General features: G+C 39.9%; 2 protein-coding genes across 2 annotated transcripts; one reads left to right on the top strand and one right to left on the bottom strand.

The window, feature by feature from the left end:
• Positions 1-872: 872 nt before the first annotated feature.
• On the bottom strand, positions 873-10,380 carry pidd1 (p53-induced death domain protein 1). The gene is made up of 15 exons (XM_069163538.1): positions 9,289-10,380; positions 8,710-9,123; positions 8,423-8,575; positions 8,248-8,299; positions 7,938-8,139; positions 7,498-7,647; positions 7,204-7,377; positions 6,962-7,109; positions 6,744-6,879; positions 6,512-6,662; positions 6,277-6,400; positions 6,013-6,128; positions 3,731-3,838; positions 3,217-3,413; positions 873-1,511 (listed from the first exon to the last, which is right to left on the bottom strand). The coding sequence occupies exons 1-15, from the start codon at positions 9,953-9,955 to the stop codon at positions 1,253-1,255; spliced, it is 3,051 nt and encodes a 1,016-aa protein (XP_069019639.1). The 5' UTR covers positions 9,956-10,380; the 3' UTR covers positions 873-1,252.
• Positions 10,381-12,401: 2,021 nt separating this feature from the next.
• On the top strand, positions 12,402-20,752 carry pnpla2 (patatin-like phospholipase domain containing 2). The gene is made up of 9 exons (XM_069163487.1): positions 12,402-12,922; positions 13,847-14,079; positions 14,904-14,969; positions 15,756-15,965; positions 16,117-16,177; positions 17,487-17,690; positions 18,198-18,330; positions 18,558-18,680; positions 19,387-20,752. Exons 1-9 carry the CDS (start codon positions 12,736-12,738, stop codon positions 19,643-19,645), a joined length of 1,476 nt encoding a protein of 491 aa, XP_069019588.1. The 5' UTR covers positions 12,402-12,735; the 3' UTR covers positions 19,646-20,752.
• The last annotated feature ends 540 nt before the right edge of the window (positions 20,753-21,292 follow it).

Below are 21,292 nucleotides of genomic sequence, written 5' to 3'. Positions count from 1 at the left end.
GATGAAGTGGGAGCACGCAGCAATGAAAGTGCCAGTGACTCATCACGATGCTCTGCAGACACATGCAGAATGAATGTGTCGCACAATGTATCATTGCACATTAAAATCATGGAAATTCATACATTGCACGAATCTAATGTCCCGCGATTGAGACTGAGCTGCAGCTAAACTGATTACTCAGTGACCAAAGGCACACGTGGAAAAAATGCAATCATCTGGGGGAAAAAAAAAAAAAAAAAAAAAAAAAAAAAAATGGGCTCCTCTTGCATTTTGAGTGTTTGCTCTGCCTGAACAGGAACCAGTGAACTCTGTGGAGGCTCATTTCTGCCAGGAAATAAAAAATAAAAAGCAACATTATGCATGCTACAAATGAAGATGGTGTCTCAAAATACTGAGATACTGAGTTGAAATTATGAAAATACAAAGTGAAAATCGTAATACGGGTGAATGGAACAATAAACGCAACGATGGTTAAAACTGATGGCGAAACAAAAGCTACACAAACTTTAACATAAGTCTTGCTTGACACCACTGGAGACAGTTCTCAGTGAGGACAGGAATGAAGTTGGATACTGAACTAGCAACGTTTCTTTTAGACCGGGAAGTAAACGGCCTTTAATCCCAATATTAGCTTTGTAGTAATAGTGTATAGAGGAAGCTGATTGGATAACGTAACAGTAATTGTATAACATGACGGTAATATGTTTGAAAAGTTAGCTGTTTGTTGATGCCTGGTTCAGAACAGTTAGAATAGCTGTGTGTGCTGGTTCAGTTAGCTCGTCATCTATCTACCAAACTGAGGCACTTTTATATATATAAAAAAAAGAGACATTTAGTGTAACCAATGACAACACAAAGAAATGCTATCGATATATGGTTCTTCAGTAGCTGTTTTCTTGCTACTGTGGTAAAAATGATCAAATTTATTACATACCTTTGTATCAATTCTATTTTACCAATACTAGAATATATATATAAATTTCTATTCTTGGCAGAACTTTTACTTCCATAGAATTGCCTTGAATACTGAGACAGTTTATAAAAAGTATTAAAAAAAAACAAGCCACAGGCCATCATCCAAGCCATCCATTTGACCTGTTCCTTTGTAGGCCTTAAGGAATGTGCCACCAGCTGATCTCTGGTAATCAAGACTGTGACAACAAAAGACTTTTTGTGTACAAGGACAGTTGTTCAGACAGCAGGATGAGATGATGGGGGCCCACCATAAACAAACTGGTTACTCAAGTGTAAGTCAGCCATCTGCGCCCAGCGTGGGCCCATCTACTGCTGTGCTTTCACCAGGGGAGGAGCTCTCCGCTTCCAGGCCGACTCTCCTCAGTGACTCCAAGTACTTTCTCCTTCCTATATTGACAATGTCCTCAATCTCATCTGCCAGGTCTCTCCTGCCACTCTCCATCATAGCAGCCACCAGCCTCGACACTGCCCCAGCTGTCCTCTGTCTGCCAGCCCAGTGAAACAGCATGTCCAGCACCAAGGCGCCTAGGTTGTCCCTAGTGAGGAGAGCACAATATGCACAGGATATGTTACACTACGTGCCTGCAGCTGCAGTGACCTACCTATGGGTAGGAAAGGCAAACAATTTAAATCTATTTGTATTTAAAATCTCAGCAATATGTAATTCCTACAAGATTATATTCTCCCAGTAACCAGCCGCGGTCATGAGCATACATTATTCTGTGCTCTTCACTCAGCCGCAGTGACATACTTTTGCGAAAAATTTTTATCTCTATATTCTGCTGATTCAGTAGCTTGATAAACTAAAATATTTACACATAATCAGCTACTATTACAACTGGTATTAGAATCTCTGAGTGGTTGGACGATGGACTGTTTATACAAGTTTATGACATTTGTGAATTAAATCTCAGAAAGAAAAACACTTTTGGCCACCATCAAATATATAAATTACTAAAATGAAATATGATTATATTACTGCGTCAAAATCTTAACCCTCCCCCAAAAAGAAAATTTGCCTGCACATGTATATATGATTTTACATAATGCGTTTTTTTTTCCCCACCTCCAGAATGCATCATGAGAGGTTTTCTGAGCACGAGGCAGAGGGGGAGGGCCAGATGAGCATCCGTCTGTTTGTAATCTCCTGCAGTGTCCCAGATGGCTTAGTGATGGCTGACAGTGCAGATTAAAACAATCAAAATTCTCTAGCATTTCTCTCCAGACACATACCATCTCACTCCATCTTGTTCCTGTAGAGGTTTTGGTTGTGCCATTACACGTGTGCACGCACTGATTACATCACTCACTCATGCAGAGACCCTTTAACAGCAAATGGACATTTTTGTCTCAATCTCTGTGACAGTTTGAAATGTTTTACTCTGTTTTTGGCTCTTTTTGATGTTAAAAGTGTAGATTAGGGATGATTTTAGACCTCCTTTTGCAAATGTACTTACTGTAAACTCTTTAGAGACTCTTGTTGAAAGCACACATTTTTCAGACACCAATTTTATTATAACTTCCATTCAAGATATCAAAGAATATTGAAAATATGACAATAAATATTTAAGGATAAATTCAAATGTTTTTTGTTTTTTTTATTTGTAGCATCACATTTAGGCAGTGTTGTGTCTGAGTCTTGGCCTCGGCTATATCCATCCATCATCTATACCTGCTTTATCCTGAACAGTGTCACGGGGGGGCTGTGACAGGTCGCCAACACAGAGATAGACATGACAGACACATTCATGCTCTCATTCATACCTATGGGAAATTTGTAGAATCACCAATTAACCTGTTTTTGGATGGTGGGAGGAAGCTGGAGTACCTGGAGAGAACCCATGCAGGCACAGGGAGGACATGCAAACTCCACACTGAAAGGCTCAGGCCCGGATTTGAACACAGAACCTTTTCACTGTGAGGCGACAATGCTAACCACTGCATCACCCTGCACTAACATTAACTTATTTAGCAAATAAAAAAATATGATTTACATGAGTGAATTACCAATATTGTTGAATAGACTTTTTTCACAGGAGACATCCCGACCCGTCATAGCAACAAAAGATATTTAAATATCCGTAAGCCATAACAGTGCGCCAGTGAGCCAGGACTCTAAAACTGGAACAGCTAAATGGAATAAGGCCTTCATTATTTTTATTTCAAATGTGGAATCATTATTCTTTGAAAAAGGCTTATTCTGTGAATTAATTTTGACGGAACAGGACCTTTCATTCCTACCTGTGCTTGTACTGGATGTGGTCTAACTCTTGGTAGCTCAAGCCAAGGCAGATGCCAATTACACGCCAGTCCTGTCCTATCTGAAGAGAGATGGACAGCAGGTTGGCTTCTGTCAGGTAGCCGCTCTCAGGGTCACCCAGGTTCAGCGGAGGATACTGGAGCTCCTCCATGATGAAACTGTTCTCTGAGTTTAGAGCCTACAAGACAAATATACACAGCGTTCCCCTCAGCTGGTCACTTTACTTGTAGGTAGCAGCACAAAGAGCGCAGCATCAGGACAAAGTGTTCACAGAAGTGTTTATATAACCTTTTTAGTATAAAGAAACACTTTGTCTAGAAATGAACTAATCACATGAACGGAGAGAACATTTTAAACACAAGAACATTAAATATTTTAAGATAAAATGAACAGGTTCATTTCAGTTCATATAATATCATCAAGTGCAAAAGAAAAAGTAAAAAAAAACAAAATAAAAAATAAAAAAAAAAAACAAGCTGTGTCATTTGAACTGACAGGAAGTCTTAGTGGTAAAGTTGCAAGCCACTGGCTGTCCAGTCCTTTCCTCTTCCTGGCCACTTCCTCTGGAAGATTGCTGGGAATCTCCCCCCGATAAAAAGACACCTGAAATAGAGGTGCGAAGCAGATTTTCAATGTGTTGTCATAACCATATTTACATCTTGATTCATGGGACAAAATAATAATATAACTGCTGCATCTTCTAACCAGCACTGAGCTGTGCAGGTCGGGTGAGCTGGTACACTTTTTGTAATATATATGAAATGACTGCAAAGACGGAAACATCCATACAATATAGTTTGTAGTATTTCAAAGTTTGTTTTCTATTTTAACACATTAGATATGAATTACACTACAGACTATAGCCTAAAACATAAAGCATGTGTATAAAAAGTTTGACGTCACTATATTTAACTGTTTATAGTTTGTGATTTATTTCCTGTGAAGTAGCACATTTATCAGGCAGTAATCTTCTTTCGACCCATTTTCACTGGCCGGGTACATCTCCCCCCCAAGGACACTTTGATGTTGCTGTTCTAACCATGAGTCTTTGGGAAAACAGGGTTGCTTATGTTCTTTTCAGTTTAGAGGAATAGTTATTTTTGCTGAAGAACAGCCCAAGGTCCATAGCTTATTGATAGCTGCACCAATATTGCTCTCTATCTGAAGGAAGAATTTCTTTATTCCTACCACTGAAACCACTGAATCTTGATCGTTATCGTTCATTTTGGATAATCTAACTGCGGTGAGGTGTGAACTACATACATGATTTTACTGTATAATCTTCTATCTAACACATTTGGATGAGATGATATCTTATTTCCAGATTGCTGGATGTAATATTGTGTTATGATGTGAGCTGCACAGTTAGCATTGATTAGGAATGATCTTAGACCATAAACCACACATCGCTGACGACGACACCCCCCCGACAGTGTGAAGGATTTAGGAGATCTATTCAAAATCTATTGGTAGACATGGAATATAATATTCATAATTATGTTTGAATTTTTGTATAATCACCTGAAATTAAGAGTTTTTGTTTTTGTTACCTTAGACTGAGCCCTTCATATCTAGCGGGTCTTTTTCTATGGAGCCCTCCGTGTTGCACTGTCATGTTTCTACAGTAGGCCAGAAAGGACAAACCAAACACTGAATCTAAAAAAAAAGTTCTTTTGCGTTTTGTCGAAAGTTTCATGGCCACCGTAGATTCTTCTACAAACTCGGAGGGAGAGGAGAGGTCAGTCAATTTCAAATCAGCAACCCCACCAATAGATGTCACTAAATCCTTCACACTGCTCCTTCTAGAGATACATTATTGAGCTAAGCTACCTTGCTCAAATTGGGATCTATAGACGCAACCCAATGGAGAACTGGTATAATAGGACAGATAATACTCAAACAAATCAGGGACACCGTGGCTCTCCATACATCTAGGGATAATACATTTCTCATAAGCTACGAACATATTCAGCATGTTAGCCGAGGCACAACATTAATTTTCAGTCATCCCACTCTCACTATAGAGTGCAGTGTTCTCGGGCCATCAACACTAAAAATGTTTATAACTGGAGGAATTATATTAATGCCTGGGCATTTTCAAACAAAGTGATTTAAAGCTATGTATGGTGAGAGGAGTGGCCTTACTTTTACCCCAATTAATCAATCACATGACATAGATGATTATAATAAACTTATTGGAAGGAAAATATTATAAACATACGTAGTTATTGCCTTACATACCGTGTCCAGCTTTCGTTACTGAACAATGTAATTCTTTGTGTTTTGACCACAGTCTTTGATAATCAATTTTAAGATCCATTCTGAGACTGTAACTTGTGGTTATGTTAAAAGGTGTGTCTAATATTTTCTCCAGCTCTTTCATATGCAGACAAACAAAAATATAAACAGGAAAACACCCTAAAAATGTATCATAGAGCTGAATCAACACCTCTCTGACTGCATCACAAAGCTTTACAAAGGTAGTATCTAATACAGGACAGTTTAGGACTGCAATATAGTGAAAGGTTTGTAAAGGTCTGTTCACATAATATTGAATGTGCTGCACTTTATGTAGGTGAGGGATATGTACACTCTATTACTTATTGTGTATTAAGACATATAGTCGTTTGTATTTTTATGTGGTGTTTGTATAATTTGTGCCACTATGGGCAGTGGAAATGTAAGAAGCACAACGTTAACTATACATGTACAAACAGAAAAAGCTGTACAGCCCAATACTTTAGTATTTTCTTGGTTGTTGAATATGTTTGTCTTACTTGTCCCCTTACTGGTTCCTTCTGACCCTGAGCTGGACAGACATACACTTCTTTCAGATTCTTCAGGCTGGAGTAAAACACAAAACTGAGTCTCCCCTCCACGCAGTCTGGTCTGTCTGGAGAAAACAGAACAATATTAGCTCTAGACTAAATAACTGTGTCAGGGCAACAGTTGTACAACAGTCTATTATAGGATCTTGTGAGGAAAGGGAAGATGAGGAAATTTGTTTTATTTAAGACAGAGCCACAAAGAGGACCTCAGACCTGTGTTGATATCTAAGCCCCTCTCAAAGCCAGCAAAGAACTGCTCTCCTTCCAGCAAGTCACACAGGTCTGAGGGCTGGGGTCCATCATACTGCTCTGACAAAGACTGCACTCTGCCTTCTACCTGTGCAGGAAACATTATGATCACTGTTTAGTATCAAACAGTACCAAAGCTAAGACACCACAGACACCCACTCACATACACAATATCAGCACAGAAAGGAGTAATACGAACTTTGTTAGCAGGTAAGCACTGTAGCAGAACTTGTGAAGGATCAGTCTTCCGCTGAAGGATGAAGAACTGGACTTTAAACTGTTTTAGCCTTTGATAGACCTTCCTGACCATCCCGCTAACACAGCTCCGCGTGGTGTACCACAGCCAGTACCTGTGATGGTGCAGAGTTATAACTCTACAATATAAAGTATAAATCAAATGTACTTCATGGGAATACAGTTCAGAAACTTACCAGGAGAAATGCGTGATGTAGAAAATGGCATACAAATGGGTGACATAGAGAGAGACTTGTGGTGTGATGTCAGTCCAGGTTTGGGCAGTGGGATCTCCATGGAGCAGATGCAAACAGGACATATCGACTGTGTGGCCTAAAGAAGCACGAGACATGTTAATGTATGCTGATATGTTCTGTAATTACACATGCGTGGGAATCATGATGGTATACTGTACCTGTGACTCCAGGTGGCAGAGGGACCTGAACTTTGACTGGCTGCAGGAAATCCATGCTGGGAGTCTGGGAGAGACAAATGAGGGGGCTGACTCTGGTCTGAGGATCACCACAAAGCACCTGCACCTCTGACACGGACACCTGCAACACCTACACACAGAGAGACACACCAAAGTCTTGCAAACCCTCATGCAAACACAGTGATGGCATTCCTACAGATGTCACTGCTGCTAGTTGACTTTACCTGTAAAGTTATGGTGCGAGTCTGCACAGTGGAGACTGGAGGGAAGTGGAGCTTGATTCCAGGGTCAGAGCTGGACACCAGCAGGGCTCCCGCTAGTGTAACACAGCAACTGTCCTTTACTGGACGGGACACTGCCATAAACCAGGAGAAGTGGCTCACTAAGCAGCACGCCAGCTACAGGTACGACAAAAAAGTTTTACCCTCGAAAATGATCATTTGTATCAGCAAAATAAAAAAAATAAAAACACAGATTTGTAATCATATCATTCTGCAGTGGAAGGTTTCATGATTTACCCTGGCTGGACGTCCTCCGGGGTGACTACTATGGCTGTCGCTTCCACTTCTTAGATTAGTGGGCAGAGTGCTCCATGACTGTCCATCAAACCTCCGCACAACCACCTCCCTTTTCTTTGGTCGATGATACGGCACACACACTTCCACGGGCTGCAAGCATTTCAAAGTTAAAGTACATTTATCTCATCTTCTGTTTGCTGCTACCTTTCACTGAACCAGAATCACTGTTCTTAATTGTTTTTAAATGTCCTTTTCTTTTGCCTTGTGTTTTTAATGGTTTTATGTGAAGCACTTTGAATTGCCTTGTTGTTGAAATGTGCCGTACAAATAAACTTGCCTTGCTTTGCCTACACTGCTTGTCACAGAGTAGCACTACAAATGATGAGTAAACTGAGGTGGAGTGTTCCTTTAACAAATGTAGTTTTTAATTATTTTTATACCTTCAAGAATGTAACTCCGTGAGGACGCAGCTCCAGCGGACGACTCAGTAGGATGTCATGCTCCTCCAGCCACACCAACTCTCTCTCCGGCCTTCTCTCAGCCCACTCCAGTCGTGTGATTTTCACCAGGCATCCCGGGGGGAACACCAGCTCAGCCCCCCCTGGGAGAAACACGTGACACCCAGCAGACGAAACACAGAAACTAAGGAACAAAAGGAGGGTGACACCTTTAACACAGCCAGCAACACCTTAATGACAATATTAATTCAAAGAATGAAAAAATATCATCATGCTGAGAGTGACATTGTACCTTTGCTGATTAAATGCAAGATGCAACTCTGGAATTTTTGTTTTTGCTTGATCTGGTGAGAAAACAATTATGCAACAGTGAATATACTGATAGTAAATCTAAATACTGCATCTGATTATTCGTCAAAATATTGTGCACACTAATCAATTTGAAGCCCATTTTTCTCTCTGCTCACCAGGTGTAGGAGGGAGAGGAGGAGGCACTGGTGGTTTTCCCAAAGGATTATCACGTACATCTATTTTAAGCAAAGGCAGTTTGCTCAGACAATGTGGGATCAGGTGGAGGTCGTTGCTGTAGATGACAAGCTCCCTGAGCAAAAGGAGAGAGCCTGAACAACAGGAAGGACAGGGTTACAACTTTTCTTTAATGTTGCATACACAAATTGAACAAATAAAATGAGGATTCCAGTTTATTTCTCTGTTGGTCCGTCACTGACACAACCACTCATCCTTACACCCTTACCCATGCTCTCTGGTAACTGCCTCAGCTTGTTGTGGCACAATTTCAGCTTAACAAGCTCCTCCAGGGAACCAATTTCATCAGGTAGCTGTTGGAGGAGGTTATGTGACACATCCAGCGTCTGCAGTGCTTTCAGCTGTCCCAGACTCGAGGGGAGAGACACCAACTCGTTGCCCAGGAGCGAGAGGTAGATAAGGGAGGACAGTCGGCCTATATCAGGAGGCAAAGCTGAGAGGCGGTTGTGACACAGGAGCAAAGTGGAAAGCATCGGCAGGTTGAGCAGGCAGGCGGGCAGGCAGGAAAGCTGGTTGAAGGAGAGATCCATGTGCACCAGATGTGAAAGGGAGGAAATAGATGTGGGCAATGTGGTGAGAAGGCCAGGCAGGGGGTCACCTTGTGAGTCATAAAAACGGTGTCCTTTAAATAGAAAGAAAAGTGCAGTAAGAAGCAGAAAGATTGGAGCAAAGAAAAGAAAAGGACAGAGAGTGATAACAAGATTATAATTCATCAGCAATCTTATTTCAGCCATTTAAACATCTATCCTAACAAGGATTTGATACCACATAATAATAAGAAAAGTACCCCGGATAGCCAGTGAGCGCAGCGCTGCCAGATGATGTAGGACATCCAATGCGCCATCCAGCCCTGCTTTATCCTCAGAGCCTAATCTCAGGTACTGGAGGCCTCTCAGCTGCCCTGGGATGGACCCCCATAGCAGCGGCAGTTCAGCTGCTCCTCTCAAGTACACATCCAGGGTCATTTTTGTATCAGTCAACCGAGCTGAGAGCTCCACAGCAGGAAGCAAGGGTGAAGTCAAGACAGAAGAAGAGGGCGATGATGAAGAGGGATTGGTGCGATGCCGGCTGAAGAAGTGTGAGGAGGAGGAGGAGGAGGAGGAAGAGAGGCTGGATATGGAGGGATCACAGGTGTCCATCAGGCTGGAGGGAGATACAGAGGGAGCATCCCTCTCTGGATCCACACCCTCTGCCTGGCCCTCAGACGTCCCACCATGTGGTCCACTCTCCCTCTTTGATTTATCTTCCTTCACAAGTCTCTCTGAAAGTTTATAAGCCATCATGTCTGTAGAGATGTCTGCAGCTCCACCTCTGGATGTCGTCCTTGATGGAGTACATCCAGGTGTAAGCGCCACCTCTCCATCCTCTGACCTGCTGTGCTTCATCATCCAGCTGGTTGCCTGCTCTCCATCCTCTCCATCAGGAGCTGCACCATCCTGGCTGACTCTCTCCATTGAAGACACAGTTTATCATTGCGGTAAGCGAACCAGCTGGCTGACCTGACTTCGAGTCCAGAGCCGTCCCGAGGCGTTTTCTCTCTGCGTGTCTGTAGCGCGACTCGTGACATGACTGGTTATGTTCATTGTCATTACAACCAATAGGGAGCTAAATGAATGTCATCAAAAGCGACAAATAGTATTTTTCTCGACGTGTTTTCAGAATTAACTCACCGTTAAAGTAGCTGACGTTAATCGCTAGTCGCAGCTATGGTGTAGCATTATTAAAGTATTATTACCATATTAAAGTAAATGTCAGCTGAAAACTACATTTCTTCTAGCCTCTGAGATTACTTTTATGTTCCGCTAAATTACTATTGTTCCTTACGAGCTAATTCGGTGTTACTTACTAAATAACGAGTAACATTAGTCTTGTGGTTGTCCTGTTCTCCAGTCTGTCACACTACTTCCTGGAGCCTCAATGTTTTTGAAGAGAAAGCTTTGCATCACGGGTACTCGTTCGTTTTCTATTACACTGTCTACCGGCGGAGGACAGGAGGAGTCCAATCATCTGTATCAGTTTTACATGTACAAGCCCCGCCTCTACGGATGTTCTCGTGGATAACACCGAGCGCATCAATGGTGGTGCCGCCAAAGTTTCAACTCAGGGCGGCACAGTTGATGTTAGTCTCTCTTCGGCCATCGGGCGGCGCTGTTTAGTTAACTTCGTTGCTGTACTTGGTATTGTGATGTTTATGTGGCCTACTAATAAAAGGCACACCAAAACCATTATTTCCTAATGGCTCACGATGCAATGTTACATTAAATTGCAATGTTTGGGGGTTTTTTTTGTCTTGAAAAAAAATATCATTAATTTATCACTAATTAAACACTGAATCTTAGAACAAATATTCCACTCTACAGAAAGAAGACATTTTTATTATTTTTTTTAAACTTTGGTAGACATAATTTCTTAAGAAAAAAAAGAAAGAAAAAAAAAAAAAAAAGCTTTTTCTTTTAAAATTATTTGATTAATTTAAAAACAGTCATTAGAATAATTTGTATCTTTTGTTATGTGACAACTTTACATTTAGATTCAAGTCAGTAGTGTAGTAGTTAATTGATCTGTTTTTAATCACTGTATTAAGGAATCAAGTAATTATTTTTGCACACAGACTACGTAATACGAACAAAAAACAGATAAAATACATGTGTCTGTTTAGAAATTATAAATTGTACTCAATTGAGTTTTAAGTGATCCATATGATCTTTCTTCTTCAAAAAGGTTGCACATCCTGTTTTTATACCATAACTGTGGGGTCCATTTGTGAACCCAGCATCTGTAAAAGCAATACATATTTGTTGATATATTATGATTATGGAAACCATTCCCTTATGTAGAAAAGATTTTGTTCAGGCCAACAGTCCTCCTCAGAAAACCTAGTTTTCCTGGTTGTGTAGTTATCATCTCCTGGTTGGACACATTTGACCTTTTTGAGTCACATTTCTTGGAGCTCAGGCACAATGATTTGTGTTCGTGAATCCAAGTGGGGCCCCTGAAGGTCTGGACAGCCCTGGAACAGTTGGTCAATACATGTACTTGATAAAGCAGCAGTGTACTTTTTTTTTTAAGACAATGAACTCTAGCTGATAGTGGTTTCACAATAGGGCATACTCTCTTAGGGAATCCATGATGTCCTAAAGTTGAATCAGCTCCCTCAAAAGTGACTATTTGCAGTATAGCTCTGTCAATAGTTTATTCAAGGAATGGTTACAGAAAAACATTTCCATGTTATTACTGAATGTGCCTCAGAGGAACATTTATGATTTCACTACTGTTTCTCGTGAAAACTACTGCAGTTTACTATTTCCTAGTCAGGATGTTGTAAACAAGCCAAATGTGTACATTCTGATTAGTAGTATAATTTTTTTTTTTTTTTTTCTGGTTAAACACACTTTGTGAAACTATTATGTCAAGGTCCATTCTGAAAAAAACATGTCCTTTTTAATAGATACTACCAGGCCCACGTCAGATAGATGCTTACCAGTCAGATTTGCTACAATCGATCTGTAAACAACAGGTTAATATTGCCAGTGTTGTATAACAGGAAATCAACACCCAATTTTTCCAAATGAAAACGTGATGAAAGAAAGTCCTAATATAACCTAGTTTGTGTTCCAGGACATTTTTCCATAAACATAAACAGGCAGATAATTTTAGTAAGGACAAAACAAAATGCGCGGAGCCGCCTGGGAACGAATATTTGACAGCTGTCAGTGATGAGTCACCGCTCACTGACCTCACGGGAGTTCAGCGCTGCAGATTATGATTGGTCAATTTATCACCAGTTTCAATTGTGATTGGTCGGTTTGCGAAACAAAGGCGATTGTGATTGGACAAGCCGTTCACTGCCCAGTCCTCCCAATACACACCAATAAAGTATGTAAAACAACAAGTCCGTGGCTTTACCACGTCTCTATATTAACTAGCTCAGGAGTCTTTTTAATTACACTTCTACTGACGGGGGTTTACTTTCAGCATAAGGGAATTTTGTTATTTTTAGATGTCAACTTCTCGACGTCTCCTGCATCCAAGAAAGTGACCGGCGAGGAAGCTAAAAACAATTAGCAGACAAAGTTCATTAAACCGAAAGGCAGCATGCAGAGACATGATTAACAAAATATAAACGGCCTCAGCTCTAAAAGAAGACTGTTAGTTATTTGTTGCTGTTTATCTCTGTGTGGTATTGCTCTGATAGTTTGCCTGCGACCTCAAGCCCCTCAGGACGGTCACCGGCATGTTTCCTCTGGACTCGCAGTGGAACATCTCCTTCGCAGGTTGCGGCTTCCTTGGCATCTACCACGTTGGAGTGGCAAGCTGTCTGCTGGAGCAGGCTCCTTTTCTGGTCAAAAACGCCAGGCACATATATGGAGCATCAGCTGGAGCCCTCACTGCCACTGCTCTGGTCACTGAAATATGTCTTGGTAGGTACCTTCTTGGGATTTAAGCCATTTTAAGGGGTAAAAGGGATTCCTAAAAAGACTAAATGTATTGGAGAATAAGAATAAAGTAGCATAAACTGAAATATTGAAGTCAATTATCGCAAAATTGTATATAAGCAACAAGGACATGCTGACCAAAACCATATTAGAATGAATATGCAACATCAATTAAGCCCTTGTCAGCTCAGTGGTGCACCTCTAGCTATAACTGTCTTCTTATCTCTTCTAATTATTCTTTTACCAGGGTAAAGGTTTAAGGGCTGCATATCTTCTTGAATGTTCTGTAACAGAGTCACTGTAGGCTGTCCTGTAGTTCTTGCCTTTCCATAAATATAGGCTACTTGAGTTTAATATCCAATAAATTACCTTGTTGGGAAACCGCATCCCCCTTGTTAACCTACCAGGCCCTCTCGCCATCTCCTAGTAGTAGAGAGATTGCTGGGGCAAAAGGGTTGTTTCATTGAATATGTTAGTCTGCCCGACTCGTTGATCCTTCATCTGACCGAGGTTTGTGCAAGGTAGAATCTATGGCTCACACCGTGGCTCTGAAATAGCAGTGGCCTAACTGTGCTGGATAAATCAAACTGTCTTAATAAATACATCCATTGGGCCATTCTCTCTTTTTAAAAAAAGCTATTGATAATACCTGATCAAAAATGTTTTTCCAGTATTAGTTGCTACAATTCTTGACTATATATTGCAGTCAAAATAAAGTTACATGAACAATTTATTTATCCTCAAAACGTCCCTTTAGGTAAGCTCAATCAAGTTCAATCTTATACTCATGTAATAATTTACGAGTGTGTTAATTGCCTCCCATCCCTGGTCAAAGCCTGTTGTCTACATGATTATGAACTCTCATGGAGACCTCACTTGTTTCCAAACTTCTTTTTTAATGTTTCACAGGAGAGGCCGGTGCCAGTATCATCGAGGTTGCCAAAGAGGCGAGAAAGCGCCTCCTTGGACCCATGCATCCTTCCTTTAACCTGGTGAAGATTGTGCGTCTCATGCTGCGGCGCAGTCTGCCTGCGGATTGCCATCATCGGGCCAACGGGCGGTTGGGGATCTCTCTCACCCGGGTTACAGATGGAGAAAATGTCCTGGTGTCCAACTACAACAACAAGGAGGAGGTGGTGCAGGTAAACACTGAATCAGGTTTTCTAAATACTTTGCAGAAGAGTTGGTTGATAATTAAATTAAATATCAGAATACACTTGATTTAATACCTCAGTACTGATAGTGTAGCAGCATTTTGGGGATTCTAGGGATGCTTTCAGATTACAATTATGTACAAAAATATTTGAGTGAGATTTTTTACCTTAAGTGGTTAGTCAATTAATCAATCAACAGAAAATGTATCTACAGCAATTTAGCAAAAATTAAAAAATTACTTAAGTCAGTTTTGAAGCAAAATGTCATACTGATCTTGTTCCATTCTCAGATGTGAGGATTTGCTTCTTTTCTGTTATATCAGTGTAAACTGAATATCTTTGGGACAAAACAGACAAATCAAGAAAGCTAAAGATATGACATCGGAGTCTGGAATACTTTGACAGACCTTTTCCAACATTTTCTGCCATTTTACAGAGAAGACAATTAATTTATTGCTTCAGTTATTTTTAGATAAATCAATCATTAAAAAAATATATAATTTGCAACCCAAATCAATTTTAGTTCAATTACATTTAATTTTAATGCATCCTTTAAGACCAGTAAAATATGTTACTAGTATAATTTCTGAATAATCATAATATCTAAATAATGTAAGTAAAATTTCTGTATCATTATATCTGGAATGTTTACAGTGTGATTTTTTTTTCATGTTATTGATCATTTTTGTCTGTTTTTGTTCAGCTTTGTGTAAAGTTATCAGCACAGTTCCAACAATTTGTCAGAGAACTGTATTTCTTATTAAATCAATTTGGCAAACTCTGTTTCTTATATTTCCTCTTTTGTTAATCAGGCATGTGTCTGCAGTGCCTACATCCCAGTGTATTGTGGTCTTATTCCTCCTACACTGCAAGGAGTGGTGAGTAAATTCACTGTTATTCAACATGTGTGCACTTTTCTTCTGTTGTCATTGTTCTGTTTTCAGGCAAATTAAATATAATTAACCTAATGACTTGCTGCTTTGCTCGAATTATACACTGTTTCCTTTCATTGTTTTTTGTTGTTGTTGTTGCTTTTGGCACTTTATTTCTGCTGTAACTGCACCCATCTGAGGCCCTCCCTTTCTCAAGAATGTGTTTGTTCTGAATGGTACGTGTGTGGAACGATTATAAAATTCCTCTGGAGTTAGTGTTTGTCAGATGTCTCACACTAAAGGGGAAAGTCAAACATGTATTTTTCTTTTTGCAGCCCATGTTTCCAGCACAAAGGTTTTCTGAGAAATATCGTTGAGCAATACCCAGCGGTCCCACCCTCCCTCTGTGGCCTTTGTGATGGGTTTTAAGAGCTTACTTGTGCTTGTGTGTGTACGGGGCTTGGGACCAAAATTAGAGAGTGGCAGAGCCAGATGTGGCTGTGCTGGCACGAGCTTTGAGGTTGCTCTGTCCTTTCCTACCCGCAGTGGCTCCAGTTCAAAAAGCTGATGTCACTCAGATCTTATCTGTTGACACACACTGCTCGCCTCCAAGTTTAAAAGTTTATCAGCTTCAATATAACATTTATCAATATACGATTATCATATCCTGTGTAATAACTGCTGTGGGGCAAAATATCCTTTAATAATTCACAGTGAAAATCCTGCAGATTTTATAAAATGACAAATATTTCTGTTTGTTTCTGATGCTGATATTTATCATTTATCTTTCAGCGATATGTAGATGGAGGAATCTCAGACAACTTGCCTCAGTACGACCTAAAAAACACCATCACTGTGTCCCCATTCTCTGGAGAGAGTGACATCTGCCCCCGAGACACCTCGACCAACATACACGAGCTGCGCTTCACCAACACAAGCATCCAGTTCACTCTCACCAACCTCTACAGAGTCTCCAGGGCACTTTTCCCTCCTGATCCAATGGTAGGTCACTTGATTACAGCCCCTCAGATCCATATACCTCGAGAAACACACACAGCAACAGATAAATTGATCGGCTAGGATGAACTGGAATAAACTCAGTGGACTTCTTTGACTCATGAGAGATAAACATGTGTGTTGTTTTTGGGTGCAGGTTATGAAGGCCATGTGCAAACAGGGATATAAAGATGCTCTGCATTTCTTGAAGAGGAATGGTAAGACTCATTGATTTACTTTTTAAAATTTTCTTCAAAACTGTTTCCAATAAAACTGGGTGGTACTTACAATTACATTTTTTGTCCCCCAGCCAGAAAATATTATCATTTACTGGCATTATCACCCAGATATGCTATCATAACTTCCTGTAACCATGTCAACAAATCAACAGACTGCTTTTTATTATGCTTTTTCTTGTTGCCAAAAACAAACCAGTGAGCAACCACAGGGAGGGTTGCTCACTTGTTTGTTTTTGGCAATGTGCAAGCAATTTTACAAAGTCAACACTTACAATGTGTCTATTTTTATGAACTGGTTGAATGACTGAACGAATTAGAAAATAACCTTATATAATATATAAATAACAGACAGATGATGAAAATACTTTAATTCTTCAAGTTTGTTTATCGTCCTTGTGAACAACATATTTCAGGAGTGCCTCGAGGGACTTTCTTTAAATTTGGCAAAAAAACATTTACTGGCACTCAAGAATGAACTGATTAGATTTCGGTGGTCAAAAGTCACTTTGACTTCACAAACACGTTTGTGGTCATAACTCAATAACTCGTATCTTAATTATGACAAAATGTCACAAAGATGTCTCAGAATAAAAGGGTGTAGGGATGACATATTATATCCATCATATTGTTCTGCAAAAGCACTTTTTTGGCTATTACTTGACATCATAACTCAGGAACAGAAGGAGAAATTTACCATATTTCACATTTGGTTGGATTCTGAATTGGTGGCACTAATGTTTGGTGTCCAACTTGAAACTGTGGTGATTGTATAAACCTTCTGTGTTGTCAGATTGAAGATGTGTGTGAAACATCCATGTTTTGGAATTTGTAGCCTCTTTGCAGCTGCATCCATATTTGAAATGGTAAATGGTCCGCACTAATGCAGCGCTTTATCACCTTAGCGGTCTCAAAGTGCTTTACACTGTTTCCCAATCACCCACTCACACACATTCACACACCAGTGTAAAGTGCTCGCCTGGCATCAGGAGCAATTTTGGGGTCTTGTCCAAGGACAGTTTCGCATGTGGACAGGAGGACATGGGGATTGAACTGTCAACCGTACGATTAGTGGGCAACCTGCTCGGCCATAGCCGCCTCAATTGAAGCATTGTCCACTTTCATGGGTACAATTTTGTGATCAGAATCAGCTTTATTGTCCAAATTCCTTCAAAGTCTTTACTGCATGATATGATATGAGTCTGGGCAGACATGGACGTGAACTGCAACTTGATTGGTTGGCCGACGCATACAACCGGGAAGCACTAAGTCTGGATTCTTTGCTTTTCAGGATTGCTTAATTTCAACGGACCTCACAGAGACAGACCACTGCTAGTTAATGGAGAATACAATGATGATTACAATGAAGAGGAGGATGATAATAAATGTGAAGAGGAAGAAAAGTCACCTGTGGAAGAAAGAGCAGTGATGGTTTATGCCAGGTCCTCATTTGAGGATCATATCTTCGAGTGCCTTCCACCCATCGTACACAAAGGTAACATCGTTGTAGGACTTAGACATGGAAGTGCAAAAAGAAGGAATAGATGTGGTCTCACATGTAGCCTATGTAACATATTACATAAACAACTATCAAATTACATTTACTACACCATCCACTGCATATAGTGTTTATTTCTCCATAGTAGGCAGTCATCTGTTTCCATTTATTTACATGTTAACAGTATGTTATATCTGTTTTGTCTCATATAATGTGCAAAGTAATACAGCTGACGTTTGATGTAATGGTTTGACAAAGCAGAGCAATGTCAAGTTGAACCTGTGAAGTCTGATTAGAACCAAAGCCTTTCATAATGATAAGTAATCTAAAGCATGGACCTTAAAAGCAGTGGCATCTGGAAGTTACTGTGTTTTGTACAGAAATAAGACTTCATGTTCACTGAACTGAAAAATCCATTTAATATGCTGTAATATATGCGTCTTGATAAGTTCATAAAATTTTGCCTCAAGGAAGGTAATTCTGTGTGTTTGCCTCCCTCTGCAGCTCTAGTTGAGGCCTGCATGGAGAGGAGGAGCCTGGTGCAGTCGCTAGGCAACCTGCTTCCTGTCAGGATGGCCTCAGCTGTGATGCTCCCATACACTCTCCCTCTAGAGTCTGCAATGTCCTTGACTCTCAGGTGCTGTATAACTTACTTACATCTGGTCCCATTCCCTCAATGTTAGATTATCTGTGTGTCTATTTGAGCCATATGTCTACTACTTTAAATGTTTTTTTAGGAACTGATTTGCTTTAAACTAGCTGTGAATACATTCATGTGTCAGAAACTGCTGTACTATCACATATTGCTGTTGTTAAATAAACCTACTGCATCTATTGACTAATAATTACATGTCCCAAGTGCAGACTTCTGGAGTGGCTGCCAGATGTGCAAGAAGATGTTGTGTGGATTCGAGAGCAGATAATGAAAATCCTACATCATATTCTTCGTCAGACCTCCAGAACCATTTCTGAGCACGTATCTGCCAGGTAGTTAACAGTGCAAATACACACACATACAACTTACAGTTACTCATTAATGCCACAAATTTATAAAGACTGTAGTTACGATGTCATGTCTATACACCCATGATTGGCTCTAGCTGCTATGTACAGTATGTGAACATGGCTGCATTTGAACCCGATTAAACCTGAAATAACAGATTATTGAACCCGGTTGGGGGCAGCAGAAACAAGTTGTGATTAATATATCGTCACCTTTTAAGTTGATAAATTGAACTTGTTTGCAAACCATTGCTTATCAACACATCCGGCAGTTACAAACCTGCGCTATCATTCTTTTAGAGTCATGTGTCCGGCCACAGATATAAGTCAAACATTCACCTTCTTTTTGCTTTGTTTTGTTCTCTGCACACTCATTATTTGACTATCTGTCCCCACTCTCAGGTAGTGGACAGTGGGTTTTTAGACCTTTTTTCACCAAAAACACCTGCCTGCTGCAGCCGAACGTAAAACACATCAAAGCTGTTGCTGCACAAATACACACTGACCCCCAACTCAACATAAAGCTCAGAAAAGCTGACCCCTTTAACATTCACAAATTATTTGATGCGTATGTGTTTTTGATGCAATTATAAAAATGTGTATTATACTTGTACTTTAATACCAATACGTAAAACAGTTTTAACTTACTCATCATTTATGCCTCTGTATGCTGGCAAATACTCGATACTAGATTGTTTTGCCAGCTGGAGCTGCACCACTACCAGTCCCTCCCATCCAAGTTCAGCTCCACCAACCTGTTCCCCATGTGGGTGAATGGGAGCAGTACTTCAGTCCAGGATATCTTCATTCGTCTCGACCAGTACAAGAAGCAGCTGCTGTCCGGAGTGCTCTGTATCAACATGGACCTGCAAGGCTCCTTCAAAACTGGGCTGATGTCACCAGATAGCAGCCCATCCAGGCTCCCTCAACAAGGCCTCACAATGCACTGAGGTTTTCTTAATGTTCCACATGCTGCCAACTCTGGACAAGCTATAAGTATCTCCTAAGAGCTTTTGGCCTCTGCTGCAAACATACTTATTCTAGGTCCAGAAACATTTTTAAAGAATTTAAATCAGATTTTTATATCTGATATCTCCTTCACATTTCGATATTTTAAGCTTCCAAGCAGGAAGACCATTCTAGTGTAATCAGGCCTTTTGTGTGGCTGGGGTTTAAAATGGCAACAGTTTACCGCATTTACACTTATTGTGTATTAAATATTCTTGAGCTACAGTATGAGCCTTTAGCTACAGACAAGCCCTCAGACATAGCATGTCTGCAGAAGTGCATTTAAACTTGGCACATGTGCTCGGTCATGTACAAACTTGAATTACAGGATGTTACAAACAAATATGCACACTTGAAGTGGCATGGTTAAAATAGGCGAGCATTTAATGTTTTTAGTGGAATGCAGTCAGACCAGTCGTTAAGCAGAGTTTTGCTGCTGTGTGTCTGTTTATGTGCTTTAAGTTACACAGACAGTGTAGGACTGCAGGGAAAACAGTGGACGAACCAAACTGTTTGTTACAAGTAGTAACTCCATTTATTTGATGCAAGTGTCAATGCACTAATGTGAAAAAACACACTCTGTTTCTAGGTTTGTGTTAATGTCTTTGTCTTATGTCTTAACTATTATTTATATGTAAGATACAAAACTGCTGTGCTCATCTCCAAATCATAGAAACATGTTTCTATCATGATTTACGTAAGTTAAAGCTCTGTTAGAATCAATTTTAAATCTGTTGCTTTGAAATGCTGCTAAAAACTATTTTAGATAATGGTTTTAATGCTATTGTACATTTTTAATACATATACAGTGAATCAAAGTGGGATGTTTTTATTAATCAAAGAATCAGTTTAATCTGAATTGCATGTTTTATTCTTAGATAATAACCTGTTTAAATACTGTAAAATAGTACTGTGTACTAAAATCAAACTGCCTCATTTTGTGCCTTAAACTTCAATTATACAATTGCCAAGTGAATCCAACATGTTATAAAAATGTTGTAGGGAATAATATTGATGTGATCAAGAAATAAACTGGTATTGGCTGACATTAACTGCATTTTTCAGTGTTTTCTCATTTCTCTGAATACTCAGTTAAACAGAAACTCTTCTCATTTAACCAGAAAAGCTGTGACTCAATAAAGTACACAGAGGAGGAACAGTACACATGCCCAACAGTGACCAAACAGTGGCTCAGGGATCTAAAGGGGTTCATGGAAGGTGTCCAAATGAGAGATAGTCACTGATGATTCCTGAATTGTGACAGTGAAGAACAGAAACATATTGATATAGAAATTTTAATGTACTGCAGGACACGAGGTCTGAAAAATGGCATGTCAGCTAAAAAAGGAAAGCTGGAATGAGCTCCTGGGTTGTGATACTCGTATCTGCTTCCAAATTGAATTTTATTTTATTCATAAGATCCTTCTTAGAAAATTAGGGGCTGCCATGATAAAAAAAACAAAACAAACAAAAACCTGTAATAATCACTAGGCTAAAATTTGTTTTGGTATGGTGAATAGATTTTGAAACGTGAATCCAGTTTCACTTCTATAACCAACAGTAAACACACACCTTAAAACAAATAAGTT

The sequence above is a fragment of the Embiotoca jacksoni genome, unplaced genomic scaffold (assembly GCF_022577435.1).
Source record: "Embiotoca jacksoni isolate LCO1_2020_lvr unplaced genomic scaffold, fEmbJac1.0.p SCAF_3, whole genome shotgun sequence".
Taxonomy (NCBI): domain Eukaryota; kingdom Metazoa; phylum Chordata; class Actinopteri; family Embiotocidae; genus Embiotoca; species Embiotoca jacksoni.
The sequence above is the reverse complement of the archived record's forward strand: the minus strand, read 5'-3'. Positions and strand labels throughout refer to the sequence as shown.

Bases quoted from the DNA above. Each gene is read 5' to 3' on its own strand.
- pidd1 (XM_069163538.1), bottom strand. From the start codon at position 9,955: ATGGAGAGAGTCAGCCAGGATGGTGCAGCTCCTGATGGAGAGGATGGA. The intron at 6,880-6,961 runs GTACAGTATACC...GTGCTTCTTTAG, and splicing joins TCTGCCACCTGGAGTCACAG to GCCACACAGTCGATATGTCC. The intron at 3,414-3,730 runs GTCAGTTCAAAT...TTTGTCTTGTAG, and splicing joins CTTTACCACTAAGACTTCCT to GCTCTAAACTCAGAGAACAG.
- pnpla2 (XM_069163487.1), top strand. From the start codon at position 12,736: ATGTTTCCTCTGGACTCGCAGTGGAACATCTCCTTCGCAGGTTGCGGC. The intron at 14,080-14,903 runs GTAAACACTGAA...TTTGTTAATCAG, and splicing joins ACAAGGAGGAGGTGGTGCAG to GCATGTGTCTGCAGTGCCTA. The intron at 18,331-18,557 runs GTGCTGTATAAC...TCCCAAGTGCAG, and splicing joins GCAATGTCCTTGACTCTCAG to ACTTCTGGAGTGGCTGCCAG.